Here is an 18,925-nt window from a genome sequence, read left to right as displayed (position 1 = left end):
ATGACACCCATGTCCAGCCTGGGCCTGGCCCCATCACCCTCCGCCTCCTGGAAGGCCCCAAGGGCATCTAATGAGCGTCTCCAACTTAGCATTGCCAAAACAAACCTGACGCCACTGCCTCCCCAACCCTGCTCAGTTAAACTCCAGCTCCCCACCTTCCAGATGTCCCAGCCACATAAAATGCATCAACGGTCTTTTCCACTTACTCCCCACGTCTAATCTCTCAGAAAGTACACTTTCCTACAGCAAACCCTCCATGGTTCCCCACTACTTTTAGAATAAAAAGTCAAACTAAGGACTTATGTTCAGTCTGATGGCCTTGACGAAGTTCCTCCAACACACCAAACTCCACCCTGCCTCAGGGCCTCTGCACTTGCTGTCCTCTCTCCCAGCAAGCAGCCTCTCAGCTCAGGACGTAGCTACCTTCTTATGGCCACTCAGGTCTCAGCTCTGAGCAGTCAGTCCCCCACCCACTCATCACACTTCTTTAAGTTTCTTCTTAGCATTTATACTTATGTGAAACTTTGCTGTCTCTTACTTTTGGGGGTGGGTGATTTTCTGAAGTGAAGTGGAAGTCGCTCAGTCATGTCCAATGCTTTGCGACCCCATGGACTATATAGTCCATGGAATTCTCCAGGCCAGAATACTGGAGTGGATAGCCTTTCCCTTCACCAGGGGATCTTCCTGACCCAGGAATCGAACCAGGGTCTCCTGCATTGCAGGCGGATTCTTTATCAACTGAGCTATCAGGGAAACCCAGTGTCTCCACAGCAATTTTTTGAGGAATGACCTAAATATTGTGAAGTACACAAATTTTATGCTTACAGCTTGATGGACTTTCATGCACATATACACCTGTGTAAACACCGCCCAGAGAGATGTAGAATGAGCAGGATTCCTCCTGCCCCTCCCTGTCAGTGCCCTCAGAGTGCTGATCTGCCTTCTCTCGTCATAGATTAGCTTTCCAATCAGTGGAATCCTGTGACGTGAGCTCTTACGTCTGGCTTTTGTTCAGTGTTCTGTGAGATTCATCCATATTGCTGCACGGAGCAGTGACTCATTCTTTTCCGTTGCTGAATATGGCATCACCGATGCAATGGACATGAGTTTGAGCAAGCTCTGGGAGATGGTGAAGGACAGGGACGCCTGTCCTTGGGGTTGCAAAGAGTTGGACATGACTGAGCGGCAGAACAATTCAGTTGCCACAGATTACCCATTCTTTTATCCATTTTTTAAAATATCAATTTGGAGTATTTCCAGGACTGAACTTCTACAAATATGGCTCCTATAGGTATTCTCATACCTACCTTTGGAGAACATGTACACTCATTTTTCTCGGTTACGTATCTAAAGATAGAATTGGAAGATTGGATTTGACATATATACACTATCACGTGTAAACTAGACAGCTAGTGGGGACTGAGCTCAGCTCAGCGCTCTGTGATGACCTAGAGGGGTGGGAGTGAGCTGGGTGGGAGGGAGGCTCAAGAGCGAGGGGATATACGTATGGCTGGTTCACTTCCCTGTACAGCAGAAACTAACATAACATTGTAAAGCAATTATATTCCAATTAGAAAAAAAAAAAGAATTGCTAGGCTAGAGTATAATGTTTAGATTCTATAGGGGCTGCCGAGCCACTTTTCAACACGTCCTCAGACTCATCAACAGTCTGCGTTCCAGTTCCCCACACCCTCACTCATACCTGGCGTTGCCAGTCTTTTTATTTCTAGCCGTTCTGGTAAGTACATTGTGGTGTCTCAGTGTGGCTGCATTTTCATGACTAATAAAATTGAATACATTTTTATATTAATATTTATTGACCACAGGAATACATGGAGAAGGCAATGGCACCCCACTCCAGTACTCTTGCCTGGAAAATCCCATGGATGGAGGAGCCTGGTAGGCTGCAGTCCATGGGGTCGCTAAGAGTCGGACATGACTGAGCAACTTCACTTTCATTTTTCACTCTCATGCATTGGAGGAGGAAATGGCAACCCACTCCAGTGTTCTTGCCTGGAGAATCCCAGGGACGGAATATATTCCTTTGTGAAGAGCTGTTCAATTTTTTTTTGGGGGGGGCTGTATATTTATTAGGGAGGCCTCTCACTTTGAATTTATTTTTAGGGTTGTTTTTTTTGGTGTGTGCACCCAGATAAAAATCCTTTGTCAGACATATGTAATGGTGCCTTTAAATGAAGTGTCCATTGGCTGTCTGTCCTTACTCTGTGACTCTTAAGTCCCAGATAGCAAGGACTGGTTAGAACATGCATTGGTGCAAAAGTAATTGCAGTTTTGCATTGTTGAACATTGCCATCTGATATGGGAATACATTCTTAAATAAATGTGGGTATGTTATACATCATTTTAATACAAATTTCTTGCTTTATGTTTTTTGCTAATGAATTATTACTTGTTTATTTTATTTGTATTTTAGACTATGGAAATGATGTTAGGCAAAAAGCAAATTCGAGCAATTTTCTTATTCTCATTCAAAATGGGTCACAAAGCAGCAGAGACAACTCACAACATCAGCAACACATTTGGCCCAGAAACTGCTAATGAATGTACAGTACAATGGTGGTTCAAGAAGCTTTGCAAAGGAGATGAGATCCTTGAAGATGAGCAGCCTAGTGGCTGGCCATCAGACGTGGCTGGCCATCAACCGAGAGCAATCTTCGGAAGCTGATCCTCTTACAACTTCACAACAAGTTGCTGAAGAATTCAGCGTTGACCATTCTATGGTCATTCAGCATTTGAAGCAAATTGGAAAGGTGAAAAAGCTCAATAAACGGGTGCCTCATAAGCCAGCCATGAATCAGAAAAATAGTTTGAAGTGTCATCTTCTACATAACAATGAATCATTTTTTGATTGGGTTGTGATGTGCAATGATTTTATACAACAAGTAGTGGCAACCAGCTCAGTGGTCAGACCAAGAAGCTCCAAAGCACTTCCCAAACCCAAAATTGCATCAAAAAAAGGCTCATGGTCACTGTTTGGTGGCCTGCTGCTGGTCTGATCCACTACAGCTTTCTGAATCCTGGTGAAACCATTACATCTGAGAGGTATGCTCAGCAAAGTGACAAGATGCACCAAAAACTGCGAGGCCTGCAGCCAGCACTGACCAACAGAAAGAGCCCAATTCTTTGTGACAACGCCCGGCAGCACGTCGCACAACCAACATTTCAGAAGTTGAATGAATTGGGCTACAAAGTTCTACCTCATCTGCCATATTCACCTGACCTCTCGCCAACTGACTACTACTTCTTACAGCGCCTCAACAACTTTTTGCAGGGAAAATGCTTCCACAACCAGCAGGACATAGAAAATGCTTTCCAAGAGTTCATTGAATCCCGAAGCATGGATTTTTTTTCGCTATAGGAGTAAACAAATTTATTTCTCATTGGCCAAATTATGTTGATTGCAATGGTTCCTATTTTGATTAATAAAGTTTGAGCCTAGTTATAATAATTTAAAATCCAGGACCTGAAACGGCAATTCCTTTTGCACCAACCTAATAGAATCCAGTGAGGCTCCCAGGTGGCACCAGTGGTAAAGAACCTGCCTGCCACCGCAGGAGACGGGAGACACTGGTTCCATCCCTGGGTTGGGAAGATCCCCTGGAGGAGGGCATGGCAGCCCACTCCACTATTCTTGCTGGGAGAATCCCATGGACAGAGGAGCCTGGTGGGCTACAATCCGTGGGCTCGCAAGAGTCAGACAGGACTTAGCGACTAAACCGCCACCACCGTCTCAGCTGCTCACTCACTCGTTTGTGCTGTTCATCTGCTCTATCTCCTGTCCGCACCTTTCTATGCCCTATAGCAGAGCCAGGTCCCCAGATCACACTCCTGAGATTCTTGCCAGCTGACTCCCTGTGAGCAGCTCCAGTGGAGGCACTGGTGGGAGCTAAAAGATGGGAGCAGAGAAGTGACTCTATCTGATTCAGATTTCTCAGAGTGTCTCTGGCGGCAGCAGCAGTGGCTGCAGAGACGTCAGTAGCACACAGGTGCTGAGGACTGCAGGGGTAGCCTCGGAAGCCTGGAAGCGCTGGCTCCAGGATCCTTGGCAGGCGGCCCCATTCAGGCCCTTAGTGGACAGTGCTCTGGCCTGTGATCGTTCTTTCTGCTCCTCCAGCCCAGGCGGGTGTCAGTTTCTGAGCTGAATGACTAATTTAGGTTGCCTTGCCTTCCCTCTTTCGTTCCTTCAGTCTGTTCAACATCTTTGTGACAAATTCCTCCATTAAGTCTCTTCTGTTTGAAATACCTACAGTGAACTCTGTGTCCTTGTCAGACTCTGACCAATACAGTGCTTGGCACTTGAAGTGGTTCCCCAGAAACTGACCCTTACAGATATGCTTCCCAATTTGACTTGCCACCCTATTTGAGCTTGAGCTCACTGCCAGTGGAAAACGAGATCTGATAACACACGGCATACCCTATATTAAGACCTGGGGCTGTTTAGCATGAAGCGCCTATTCAAGACGAGGCTTGAAGGACCAGGTAGATGCTCTTTAGTCATGATGATCAAGAGGATAACGAAGTGAACTGGCTACTTTTTACTACCTTGGGTGCTTAAAGAAAAGCTCATGGCTTTCAATTTGAAGGTCAAGGCATGATCAAATACCTGGAGCACTTCTATGACAATCTTTTAAAACTCTCTTAGTTCTTGTAGACACAGAGCTTAATTGGCAGCAGACCAGGCCCTGAATTTGTGTGGCTTGCAGTATCACAATCCTGAATTCACAACTGTGTCAGTTTTTCCAGGTGAAATTCATGGTACTGATTGGGAATGAGTGAGCCCTTGAGATCTGGAATGGGGGTATTTGGATAGACTCGAATCGGAGAATCTTCCACCCACAAGTCCTCAGGCCTCCCCTACAGAAGCAGCAGGCTCCTTAGAGAAACAGCTAATTCCAAATCTAGAGACGTTAAGTGAGGAGCCTAGAATATCTCATGCCAAAGTAAAAAAGAGCTCAAAGGATGATAGGGACGTGGCAAAAGGACACAAAAGTCAGCTTGGAGGGGCTCCAAACGGGCGACTCGTGCACAAGAAATAATGTCAGATTATACCCTACAGTGTGCATGTGTGCGTGTGTGTGTGTGTGTAAAGTTCTTCCTTATAGTAGAATGTTAATCAGTTCAGTCCCTCAGTCGTGTCCAACTCTTTGTGACCCCATGGACTGCAGCACATTAGGCCTCCCTGTCCATCACCAATTCCCGGAGTTTACTCAAATTCATGTCCAATGCTAATAAATTACAAGAAAGCTTGGTGAGCACTAGTTGTTCAAGCCAAGAATCACCAATGACTGCTAAATCTAGTGGATCAAAGTCTGATGAGAACTGGATCTTTAGGTTCCAAGTATCTCCCATAAAGAGAAAACTCACTACAGTGGAGAAACCCGGAAGATATCATCTTTAAGTAATTAAAGTTACCATCACAAGGAATGGTTCAAACTGCCATCAGGTATCTCCTGATACAATACATCAAGGACAGATATAATATCATTTCTGTTGTAATACTGCCCAATTGCATAATATGAATTAAATCATGAGAAAGTACCAAATGAAATTTAAGTGCATTCTACAAAATAATTGTCCCTTAAAAAATTCCAAGGTATGAAAGAGAAACTGTTCCAGATTAGAGGAGACTCAAGAAATGAAGTCCCATGGACAGAGGAGCTTGGTGGGCTACAGTCCATGGGGTCACAAGTCAGACATGACTTACCTACTAAACCACCACCAAGAAATATGACATCTAAACACAAAAACCAACCACGATGGCATCCTGACCTTTTCATATTTTTCCTTACAGAAGAAATTAGCAGAGCAATTGGTGAAATACGAAGGAATTCTTGATATTAACAGTATCAAGTACTCTATTTCCTAATTTTAACCATTGTATTGTGGTTATGTAACAAAATGTCCTTGTTTCAGGGAAACACAGTCTGAAATGTTTAGGGGTAAGGGACATAACATCTACAAGTTTGCTTTCAAATGATTCATAAAATACAGTTACCAAGAGTCATTACTGAGGGTGTAGCTCTAGAGGTGTGGGTAAATGTTGGCAACTGGAGAATGTGGATGAAAGATATGTGGGAGTTCTTTCTACTGTTCTTACAAGTTTTAAGTGTGAAATTATTCAAAATAAAAATTCCCCCCCTCCTCAAAAAGAATCACTTTATTTCAACAACTGATGAAATAATAGACCTAGGCAATGATCATCAATGAATGTTAAAACTGGACAAGAGACCAACAGAAATTTATAATGGATCATAGCAACAGGACTAACTGATGAAATCTGACATAAGTAAAAATGGGACGACCAGACAATGCTGCCTGTGATACCACAGGATGAATGCCAATTAACTATTCTTGGAGGGGGAGAGGAGAATCTGAAGCTAGTCAAGTTTCTAGACCTACCAGTTTACAGAAACTGTGGGGGAGATGAACAAATTGACACCATAAGGACGCTCCTTGCTGGATCCATATTATAGGATGTTCTGTGGGTAAATGATCTTGTTTTTTCAAATTTTTTTTTTGGATGGGAAGCTGGTTAGACTAAAAGAGACTTAAAACTTAGCAACCAAATGTGACCCATGAACCTCATTTTGATTTTGACTCAAACTTTCATAAAAAGACACTTCTGAGATAATCTGAAAAAAGTAATGTACAGACTGTGTTTAGATATTAAGAATTACTCATACCATTAACGTGGTATTGGCGTGAGCTTTTTTAAAGGTATGTTACAATATGCACTGAAGCACGTTATGAGTGACTCAGTATAGCCAGGATTTGTTTTAAAATATTCTAAGGGGAAAAGAAAATGTGAGATTAAAAAACAATTGGTAACATGGTAGGAGTCTGTTACATTAGTTGTTAGGACAACGTTTGTGTCCTCTCAGATTCACATGCTGGAAGCCCTAATCCCAGTGTGATGGTATTCAGAGCTGGGGCCTTTGGGAGGAGATTAGATTAGGTCATGAAGGTGGGATCCCCATGTTGGGATAAAAAGATGATTTTTAAGAGATAGAAAGGTGGGACAGAGAGAGAGACATGAGATCTCTCTCTGCCACGTGAGGACATAGCAAGAAGAAGGCCACCTGTAAACCAGGAAGATGATTCTTAGTGGACACTGACTCTGTCAGCACCAAGCTGGTGGGACTTCCCAGCCCAGACCAAGACACGAGTCTACTTCAGTGTCTCCTTACATTTCTTTTCAATTAAAAAGAAAAAAGCTGAACTTAGGCAAAAGTTATGCATCTTCATTCCAGTTGACAAAGACTTGGAGTGTTCCCAAAAGAGCTCCTCAAGGGGGATAAGGAGCAGGGAGGTGCACTCCTGTCTGCCTCACCCACTCCCTCCTGCCTGCAAGACGGGCATGGTGGTGTGGGGCTCCAGAGGCCACCTTGGAGCACGAGTGACCTTGAGAAAGGAGCCACAATCAGGATGGTGAACCAGAAAGAACCCGGGTCTCTGAGCTATAGCAGCCTTGGAATGACCACCTCGATTTCCCTCGAGACATCATCTCGTTTAAGTCCTTGTTACTTTGTGGCTGTTGTCCGGTCACTAAGTCGTGTCCAACTCTTTGACTCCATGGACTGCAGCACTCCAGGCTTCTGTTCTTCACCGTCTCTGGGAGTTTGTTCAGACTCACGTCCCTTGTGTTGCTGATGCCATCCAACCATCTCATCCTCTGTCTCCCCCTTCTTCTCCTGCCCTCAGTCTTTCTTAGCATCAGGGTCTTTTCCAATAGGTCCAAACCTAATGGTGACCTACTGACCTTTAGGGCTATTTTTCACGTTAAGGAGGCCCTTCAAAGGAAAAACGAATCTCCTTTCAAGGCAAACTAACTTCGCACTCATAGATTTAGAGGGACAGGTAAACAACCTTTAAGAAATGAGGTCTCTGCTTAAGACCAGCTGGACTACGTATTAGAACTGTGCTGTCCCACCCCTGGGACGTCACTTTGCCACCAATGAAACAGGAAGCGAGGGCAGCTGTTAGGCTGCAGTTAGGGAAGAGCCCGCTTCTCTCACTTCCCAACATCTGTGCGCTGTTTCTCCCACACAATGAACCCATAACATTGCTACTTTAGCTGCAAGGCATTGCCACCGATGAATCCCTGGAGGGAAGCCATTCTCTCAGAGGCTCCAGGTTCCCTGTCCAGAACCAACACTACCAAAACCTGTGTGGGTCCATCACACTCAGGGCATCCGACATCTGCAAAACGAACACCACCCGCCTGGCTGCCTCAGGGTTCCCAGGCTCTCCACGCTCCCAGCAAGCACTGCGGCTCCCTGCAGGGTCAGGGTCAGTCACGCTCTAGAGCTGGACTTCTTTTCATTCCCAAAAAACCCACCCATTCTGAGGACAACTTCCATTTGGAAGGTGCTCTCAGCTGCACCTACTTGATTAAGAATGTACATGCCTGTTGCTCTTTTAGTGAAGCTCAGCTTACCTCACAGGAAGCACAGAAGAGAACCAGCTTCATCTCACAGTAGGACCATACAGACTTTTTAACATATAATGCAGAGCGGGTATTTTGTACAAAATACATTTCAAATTCAACTGATCAATGTAAGACAGTGTGTATAAAATGGCACACACACTATACATGTGTGTGTATACATGTACACAGGTGTTGTATGTATAGCTCCCCTAAAAGAGAAATGGGCTTCCCTGGTGGCTCAAATGGTAAAGAATCTGCCTTCAATGTAAGCGGCTGGAGTTCAATCCCTGGGTTGGGAAGATTCCCTGGAGAAGGGAATGTATTCCTTCTCCAGTATTCCTGCCTAGAGAATCCATCAAGGACAGAGGAGCCTGACGGGCTACAGTTTGTGAGCTCACAAAGAGTCAGACACAACTGAGCAACTAACACACACACACAAAAGAGAAATGATTGTTTAAAATAAAGCCTAAAGTTAGCCTGGATGGGAAGAGAGTTTGGGGGAGAATGGATACATGCATACAAAAGGCTGAGTTCCATTGCTGTCCACTGAAATTATCACATTGTTAATAGCATACATTCCAATATAAAATAAAAAGTTAAATAAAACTTTAGGCAAACCATTCAGTATCACAGTAATCCAAGTCTATGCCCCAACCACTAAGCTGAAATTGAATGGTTCTATGATGACCTCACCGTTATGGCAGAAAGTGAAGAGGAACTAAAAAACCTCTTGATGAAAGTGAAAGAGGAGAGTGAAAAAGTTGGCTTAAAGCTCAGCATTCAGAAAACTAAGATCATGGCATCTGGTCCCATCACTTCATGGCAAATAGATGGAGGAACAGTGGAAACAGTGTCAGACTTTATTTTTTTGGGCTCCAAAATCACTGCAGATGGTGGTTGCAGCCATGAAATTAAAAGACACTTACTCCTTGGAAGGAAAGTTATGACCAACCTAGATAGCATATTCAAAAGCAGAGACATTACTTTGCCAACAAAGGTCCGTCTTGTCAAGGCTATGGTTTTTCCAGTGGTCATGTATGGATGTGAGAGTTCAACTGTGAAGAAAGCTGAGCACCGAAGAATTGATGCTTTTGAACTGAGGTGTTGGAGAAGACTCTTGCGAGTCCCTTGGACTGCAAGGAGATCCAACCAGACCATCCTAAAAGAGACCAGTCCTGGGTGTTCATTGGAAGGACTGATGCTGAGGCTGAAACTCCAATACTTTGGCCACCTCAAGCGAGGAGTTGACTCACTGGAGAAGACCCTGATGCTGGGAGGGATTGGGGGCAGGAGGAGAAGGGGACGACAGAGGATGAGATGGCTGGATGGCATCACCGACTCAATGCATGAGTTTGGGTGAACTCCGGGAGTTGGTGATGGACAAGGAGGCCTGGCGTGCTGCGATTCATGGGGTCGCAAACAGTCGAACAAGCCTGAGCGACTGAACTGATGACGACCTCAAGACCTTCTAGAACTAACATAAAAAAAAAAAAAAAAAAAGATGTCCTTTTCATCATATGGGACTGGAATGCAAAAGTAGGAAGTCAACAGACACCTGGGGTAACAGGCAATTTTGGCCTTGGAGAAAAAAATGAAGCAGAGCAAAGGTTAACAAGAGTTTTGCCAGGAGAACACACTGGTCGTAGCAAACACCCTCTTACAACACAAGAGAAGACTCTACACATGGACATCATCGGATGGGTCAATACCGAAATCTGATAATGTTCTTTGCAGAAGAAGATGGAGAAGCTCTATACAGTCAGCAAGACCAGGAGCTGACTGTGGCTCAGATCATGAACTCCTTACTGCAAAATTCAGACTTAAATTGAAGTGGGGAAAACCACTAGACCATTCAGGTATGACATAAAAATCAAATCCCTTACGGTGCAAGTGACAAACAGATTCAAGGGATTAGATCTGACAGAGTGCCTGAAGAACTATGAACAGAAGTTTGTGACACTGCACAGACCATTCCCAAGAAAAAGAAATGCAAAAAGTCAAAATGGTTGTCTGAGGAGGATTTACAAATTCCTGAGAAAAGAAGAGAAGCTAAAGGCAAAGGAGAAAGGAAAGATATACCCATCTGAATACAGAGCTCCAAAGAATAATAGCAAGGAGAGATAAAGCTTTCCTCAGTGTCTCTCACTCAGTTGTGTCTGACTCTTTGCGACCCCATGGATTATACAGTCCATGGAATTCTCTAGGCCAGAATACTGGAGTGGATAGCCTTTCGCTTCCCCAGGGGAGCTTCCCAACCCAGGAATAGAACTGGGGTCTCCGGCATTGCATGTGGATTCTTTACCAACCGAGCTATCAGGGAAGCAATTCCTCAGTGATCAGTGCAAAGTAGTAGAGGAAAACAATAAAATGGGAAAGACTAGAGATCTCTTCAAGAAAATTAGAGATATCAAGGGAACATTTCATACAAAGATGGGCACAATAAAGGACAGAAATGGCATGGACCCAACAGAAGCGGAAAATATTAAGCAGAGGTGGCAAGAATACACGAAAGAACAAAAAAGATCTTCATGACCCAAATAACCACAATAGTGTGATCACTTACCTAGAGCCAGACATCCAGGAGTGTGAAGTGGGCCTTAGGAAGCATCACTACGAACAAAGCTATTGGAGGTGATAGAATTCTAGCTGAGCTATTCCAAATTCTAAAAGATAATGCTGTGAAAGTGCTCCACTCAATATGCCAGAAAAATTGGAAAACTCAGCAGTGGTCACAGGACTGGAAAAGGTCCGTTTTCATTCCAATCCCTAAGAAAGGCAATGCCAAAGAATGTACAAACTACTGCACAATTGCACTCATCTCACATATTAGCAAAATTCTCCAAACCAGGCTTCAACAGTGCATGAACCGAGAACTTGCAGATGTTCAAGCTGGTTTTAGAAAAGGCAGAGGAACCAGAGATCAAATTGCCAACATTCGCTGGATCATCAAAAAAGCAAGAGACTTCCAGAAAAACATCTACTTCTGCCTTACTGACTACACCAAAGCCTTTGACTGTGTGGATCATGACAAACTGTGGGAAATTCTTAAAAAGACAGGAATACCAGACCACCTGACCTGCCTCCTGAGAAATCTGTATGCATGTCAAGAAGCAATAGTTAGAACCAGACATGGAACAGCAGACTGGTCCAAATTGGGAAAGGCTGTATACTTCTCACTGTTTGTTTAATTTATATGCAGAGTACATTATACAAAATGCCGGGCTGGATGAAGCACAAGCTGGAATCAAGATTGCTGGGAGAAATATCAATAACCTCAGATATGCAAATGACACCACTCTTATGACAGAAAGCAAAAAGGAACTAAAGAGCCTCTTGATGAAGGTGAAAGACGAAAGTGAAAAAGCTGGCTAAAAATTCAACGTTCAAAAATGAAGACTGTGGCATCTGGTCCCATCACTTCATGGCAAATAGATGGGGAAGCAGTGGAAACAGTGAGACACTATCTTCTTGGGCTCCAAAATCACTGCAGATGGTGACTGCAGCATGAAATTAAAAGATGCTTGTTTCTTGGAAGAAAAGCTATGACCAGCCTAGACAGCATATTAAAAAGCACAGACATTACTTTGCCAACAAAGGCCCATCTAGTCAAGGCTATGGTTTTTCCAGTAGTCGTGTATGGATTTGAGTCGGACCATAAAGAAAGATGAGCGCCGAAGAACTGGTGCTTTTGAACTGTGGTATTGGAGAAGACTCTCGAGAATCCCTTGGACTACAAGGAGATCCAACAACTCCATCTTAAACATCAGTCCTGGGTCATTGGAAGGACTGATGTTGAAGCTGAAACTCCAATACTTTGGCCATCTGATACAAAGAGCTGACTCATTTGAAAAGACCCTGATGCTGGGAAAGATTGAAGGCAGGAGAAGGGGAGGACAGAGAACGAGATGGTTGGATGGCATCAGCAACTTGATGGACATGAGTTTGAGCAAGCTCCGGGAGTTGGTGATGACAGGGAAGCCTGGCATGCTGCAATCCATGGGGTCACAAAGGGTCGGACACTACTGAGCAACTGAACTGACCATTATCTTGAAATTAAGAAAAGAGCCCTCAACTCAGAGCCAATGAAGAGTTCAAGCTCCTTGGTATATACACAGAACCTCGTCTCGTGAAGATAATTCCCATTTGCCTGCTCTTCTAGAATGACTTGACCACTCACTCCAGTTCCCAAACCCCTGAATCTGAATGGCTTGTGACTACCTTGACAGAATAAAGTGTCAGAGAAAGTCAGAAGACATGAGGCAGCCTCTGCCCCAGGGGTGGGAGTCAGCGCCCGAACAAGCAGCCCACCTACCTGTAGCCACCACTCACATTGAAGCACAGACAACTCCTCCAGCCATCGACCTAGCAGAGTGCCCAGCCAACAACTGCCAGCACCAACCACTCACCATTCACAAGAGTGAGCCATTGTATTGGCCAACCCAATGGAACCTTCCCAAGACCGCAGCCCCTGCTGACATCTGAACAAGACCAGAGAAGAACCATGGAAGAACTATCCACGTGAGCCCTTCCTACAAGGTCCTGAATCACAAAATTACCAATGAAAGGGTTGTTGTCAGCCAATTTGGGGCCATTATGTAGCAACAGTAAGCAGGACACCAACGCCCTTGGGGGAAAGTGTCCATAATAAAATTATCTTGTCTGGATATGTTTTTGAAATTCTGACTTACGACAACTGGAAGCAAACTGTGTACAAAACAAATACTTTAAAACTCAGGAAGAGCTTAGGTAATTTGCCAGTATATTCACAGAAAGGGGCTACCCTGATAGTTCAGTTGGTAAAGAATCCACCTGCAATGCGGAGATCCTGGTTCGATTCCTGGGTTGGGAAGATCCGCTGGAGAAGGGATAGGCTACCCACTCCAGTATTGTTGGGCTTCCCTCGTGGCTCAGGTGGTAAAGGACCCGCCTGCAATTTGGGAGACCTGGGTTCACTCCCTGGATCGAGAAGATCCCCTGGAGATGGGAAAGGCTACCCACTCCAGTATTCTCGCCTGGGGAACTGGGGTCTCAAAGAGTCGGACATGACCGAGTGACTTTCACTTCACGTTCACAGAAAGAGGTAAGAACATGGTCGCTGGAAGTGAAAGAGTAAATGAGACTGTGAAAAACTGATAGAATTGCGACAGAAACAAACATTCCTAGGAAAGAGTGGTTTCTTTCCAATATGTGGGAAACTCCTCAGGTAGAAGCAGTGCTGCTGGTTAAGCAAGCGTAATGTTCCATGACTAAAATGACTTTGCTTCCCCCAAATCTGCCGACCTTCTCCCAAATGCTTGTGTTTTTAACTTTCCCCCGAACAAGCGGAGTTGAGTCTAGTCTGGAAGGTGTGGGCAGGTTCTGGAGGGGACTTTCAGGGGGGTGGGGTGTGTGTGTCTGTGTGGTGAGGGAAGGAGACAAGCCACAGGTCAGCAGAGAGAGGCCAAGGAATACGGACACTGAATCAACTTACCCCGTTTGCCTTGACCTCTACGCTCTCCAACTAAAGAACCAGTCAGCGTCTCCAAGCCTGCCGGAGAAAGCCATGGCTGCCTCCACATCCTGGGCACTCACGTGTCTGCAGCTTTTCCACGGTGTCAAGAACATGGCTTAGTGCAAAACTCACCTCAACAAGCGTGAGTACAAGAGATGTACCCAGACAGAATACCACCAGATTTTATTTAAGGTCTTTTTTATTTTCCTCCACACTGGCAAAAGTTCCGAGGGAGCTTAAAGTTCTGTAAACATCTTAACTGTCCCTCTTCCCCACCCCCACTTTTGAATTTACAAAGCAAAGGAGAGCAGGAGCCCCAGTTTTTAATGGTTCCCCATCTCCTCATGCTGTTTGATCCAAAAACTATATACAAGTTTGTAGCAGTCTCTGTATAGTTATTGTACATGTTTAGGAGGGAGGGCGGCCAAAAGGGATAGGGAGAATGCTGATCCAAAAGAATAAAAACAGAAAGCAAATAGAATCATCCCAAACCAAACAGCTCTCAGAGCAACTCCAGCCTTCCTTGGGCCATGATGTCAGAAAGGGAAGGCGCTCGACCAGGAGCCACCCGAACCACAGCACTTCTTGTGCGGGGATGGACGGTCCGGTGGTTGCAGACCAAAGTGTGACTGGCAATTTCAGGTGATGTTCTGTGGGGGGTTGGCGGAGGCAGGAAGAGTATTTGCTTATAAATAGAGCTTGAATACATTTATACTTGCAGTGAAGGGGTATTAGGAGGCCACGATCGAAGCCAGAACCAGGCTCCTCTCTCCCGTCCCCTCCATCCCACGGGAATCTCCTGTTTAGTGGTTTCCACGGATGCAGGTCTTAAAAGATGGTCAGGTTTTGCATGTTCTCTTTTCAGAAAAGGCAAGCCAGCACCTTGCCGTTCCAGAATCTTTAGACAAAACCTTTCGGGGCCACAGCAAGACACACACGCAATGCTCTGAGGAACCAGATGAAATTCCGGGCTTTTATCAGAAGCAGTTTATCCCTATCCAAAATGAAATTATACAAATTCATACATATGGTAAAGATCCTAACTGCCTCTTAAACGAGACAAATTTTCAGCAGAAAGGCCCAAAACAAACTGGTCCTAGTCCTCTGAAGTAAAAATATTTATGGGAAAAAATCCGTTTTTGTAAGAAAGAAAAATTAAAAATAAGTTCCTCTCCCAGGCCATAGGGCTTCCTTTGTCCGATCAGGTTGGAGTATGCCAGGAGAGAAGTCAGCTTGCTTGGAAGTCACTACCTAATGAAGAAAAACCAAGAACCCTTTCTCTGAAAGGATCCTCAGAAAGAATGAGGGTGAGGGGTGTGCAACATCAAACCAATCAGTCTAAACCCCACCCACTCAGGGCCTCTTGGATGCAATCCCGAAGTTAGCCGTGGCGGTGCCACCTGCAGACTGGAAGAGCTCTGACTGTCTCTGTCGGACGCTCAAGTCACAGTCCGTGGGCGTTTTGTTGCTGGCCAATGTCTGTTACCATTAACTCTCTTCATGATTGCACCAGTCAGACCCCTTGCCCGTTTGGGGGGTGGGGCGGGGAAAAAGAAGAAAAATAAAAATCAAACAGAAGGGAAAAAATGACAAGAGAAAGTAAATCGCTACTGGCAGATCCCAACACACTTTCTGGGAGACAGGAGGTGAAATCACGGCACCGTGAACACATGCTGCCCACAGTCAGCCTTGCTGGGGAGGAGTCCCCACTGCCGCCCCCGAGACGTCCGGTCCACTCATCCACAGTCTGAGATGCGCACCAACAAGAACGGTTTAAAGAATCCTGGACACAAAGGGCTAGAAGAAAAAGCCTGAGATGATCGGTTCTGTGATTTGTTGCAGTGACAGAGAATATATGGTGAGTTAAGTGTTGTGTCCAAAGCTGGAGAATCCATGGTCGGCAGAGAGGAGAGGGAAGGCCAGTCTGCTCTGGCAGGCGCTCAGTAGTCATCCACAGTTTCAATCTCACCCATATTGAGTCGCTCCGAGGAAGCGTTGACTGAAAACCCTGCAGGGAAAAATCTGCAATGAGTGATCAATGTTGACCAGACAACCCTGTGGCTCAAACTCAGGCAGGGGGCTGGAATTTCAGTCTCCCGTTTTTGAGTATACCAACAGGGATACTAAAAGGAGGAAGAAGAAAGGATAAAGGTCAATGCAGCAGTTTTCCTGCCCTTCCAGTGAGAGATTCTATTTTTATATGTTTTATTTCTTAAGGTTCTGATATAATTTAATTAGGGAAGAAATACATACACACACCAGCATCACTGCTTAAAAAGAACTGCAAACCACTGTCCTGGGGAGTCCTGAATCCAGGCCTGGGGTGAGTGTGCGTGTGTGTGTGTCAAAGCCAGGCCAGGCTGGCTACGGGGAGAAGTTCATTCAGGTGTCGCTACCTTAGAAGAAAGGGGCAGGGGGAGGACAAGAATAACACACTAAGTACTTTATAACCACTAGACCAAATGACTGTGACATCTCAGTGAGAATAATCACTACTTCAGCCCCATTCACTAATTGGGAATACTTTGAATCCAAAACACTGCCAAAGTTCTGGTTGAGAGGTTCTGCTCTGGGGGTAGGAGGCTCCAGGGAACGCAGGCTACAAGCTCCTGAGAGCTCTCAGCTGCTCTTCCTATCACACAGAAGACAGCACAGAAATGAAAAAACTCCCTTATTCAGCTCAACCTACTGTAAGTAGACCACCAAAGGCAAGGATCTCACTGAGCTGTACTGATGAACCAAAATGCTATCTGGTTTAGAAAAGGCAATACTAGCACAGATGAGCTTACAAACACTACTGAGGTCTGAAAACCTAATGCCATCAGTCATGTATAAGTTTTGAATAAACTCCACATAATCAGAGACTGATAAAAGGTACTATTAACAGGGCCTCTATGGAATAAGTGAGTCTCAAAATGCTTTCAGTTCAACCACCCTAAATGAAACCCCAAACTGTCTCAGTTGCTGTTTGAGTATCAAAAAGTAAACAGGCGAAGCTCTCCAGTCTAAAAGCAGCTCTGTTAATATTACTTCGAGCTTTTGCCCCCTCCTTTTTGCCCTTTAACATTCAAGTTTTCAAACAAATACACACTTTAAATGTACCAATAATACACAAAAATGTCTTACATAATAAAAATAATTACATTACACTGACTCCAAAATATCCTGATTTGAAAACATAAACATCCCTATTTTTTTTTTCATCCCTATTTTTTAATCAAGGAAGCTGTGGTACAAGCTGTTTCCAAGGCCTCCTATTGGAAGAGGTTAGGATTCCAAACCCCAACCTGAGTTCTACCCCTCAACTGTGTTCCCATAACCTGCAGGACTTTTTTCCCGTCAAAATAATGAAAGGCTTAGTGTGTTCATACTTGAAAATAACAGTTATTTAGGTAAATGTAAACCCTAAAGAACAGTCTATGAAATGAACTATTACTCGGCTCTAAAGCAAGTTTTTCTTTGACTTCACATGTATCTCGAGAACAAATGAAATGTGATAAAAACAAAATGAGCTACATGCAATAAAAGCGGGAATGCAAAAAAACACAAACTATTTTAGTCATACAGAGACGGGACTGGGAAAAGAAACCTGGGGCCCAAAACGGTTAAGTATTCACTGCTGTAACAGAATGATTACTGGACTGGCTTTAGCAGATGGGCTCTCCTTTACTTGTCAAAAAAAAACCAGTGAGGAGGGCACTCCTCCGCACCTGACAGAAGTGGGGTGCTCTGGGGGGTCACGAGACCCCAGGCAATACCAACAGGGACTGGGGCCCGGTATGCCCAGCTCCAACCACCACACTCTCTTAGGGTGAGAACAACAGATTCCCCTCACATGACTTTAAGGTCTGGGGGACTGTTATTGTAAGAAAACTGTGACTGGTGAACAAGGGCACTTTGCGTGTGTATTTCTCATACCCAAGCACAGGGTGCTGGCTCACAATGGCACTTGCCAGCCTGAAAAACTAGAGGAAAACACAAGCGCAGTGCAGGACATGAGCATTAAAATGGGGCCGGGCTGGTTCTGAAGGTTTGTTTTAGAAGCAAAATGCTATTTTGATCAGTGACCACTTTCTTAATGGATACAATGGGGTCAAATTTGAATTTGTTTTCCTATTATGTGCATGGGTAACTTGTGACTGATGTATATTTGTTAATTTTTCTTAATCTGCAAGTCAATAAAGCATGTATCAACTAGAAACAATAATAAATGGTTAGTGGGTATGGGGCAGAAATTATCAGAGGAATTTCCAGAAGGTTTACTTGAGCAAAAATTCTCATTAAATGGTATATAAGCAAGAGCTCACCCAGGTGAGTTTCTTCAGTATTTTCTGAATAGTTTTACTTCCCTTATATTTAATTTTTCTCCTTCCCTTTCAAGATATATACTCCTTAAAACTCTAGTCCCAGAACAACCTCCCTCTCATTTCCGTGAAGGGGGATTTAAGTCCCTTTCTTTCTTACATCTATAATAAACAATGGGGTCAGATCAAATATTTAATCCAAAAACATTTACACCTCATTTTCAGAGGAACCCACCCCTACTGCCCTAGCCAAGTACCACAGCTAAATAGTGGGAGATTATTCGCTAGAACTCACAACCAGAACTGAAAAACACTCTAAAATCTACATTCATCTATTTCTGTCAAAACTGGACAAAATTTTGGATTGATCCATCCATCCTTAACGTAACCTTCCAAGAGAGGCAGAAGAAAACAAAACTGCGCCAGACCTCTAGGTGTATCCAAAGCCCGCTCGCAGAGCACAGCTCCAAGGGGCGGTGCTCAACGCTAGGTTTGTTACTGCTGTATTATTTCCCCAGGGCAGGAAACCTCTGGAGTATGGATCCCAGCAAGGGCAGAGCAGTCACCTCTCACTGTACTGTCAGCTCTTTCACCTCCGTACGATGCCTCCCTGTCACTTCACACTCGGTCCACCAGCACTGAAACAGCACGTCCTTTCCCCATAAGCCTGCTCCACTTTCC

At 44.5% G+C, this 18,925-nt stretch overlaps 1 protein-coding gene across 8 annotated transcripts in view; it reads right to left on the bottom strand.

Annotated features, from left to right (window-relative positions):
• Positions 1 to 14,121: 14,121 nt before the first annotated feature.
• The window catches only part of GIGYF2 (GRB10 interacting GYF protein 2), a 127,491-nt gene continuing 122,687 nt past the window's right edge, over positions 14,122 to 18,925 (bottom strand). For all 8 annotated transcript variants that reach the window (XM_070368487.1, XM_070368490.1, XM_070368492.1 and 5 more), the window contains one exon: positions 14,122 to 15,948. In XM_070368487.1, coding sequence (XP_070224588.1) covers positions 15,881 to 15,948 — 68 coding nt within the window. In that variant the 3' untranslated portion in view covers positions 14,122 to 15,880. The remainder of the gene's footprint in view (positions 15,949 to 18,925) is intronic.

This window comes from Bos mutus, chromosome 3 (genome assembly GCF_027580195.1).
Source record: "Bos mutus isolate GX-2022 chromosome 3, NWIPB_WYAK_1.1, whole genome shotgun sequence".
NCBI lineage: Eukaryota > Metazoa > Chordata > Mammalia > Artiodactyla > Bovidae > Bos > Bos mutus.
This window is presented reverse-complemented; position numbering and strand designations above follow the sequence as displayed.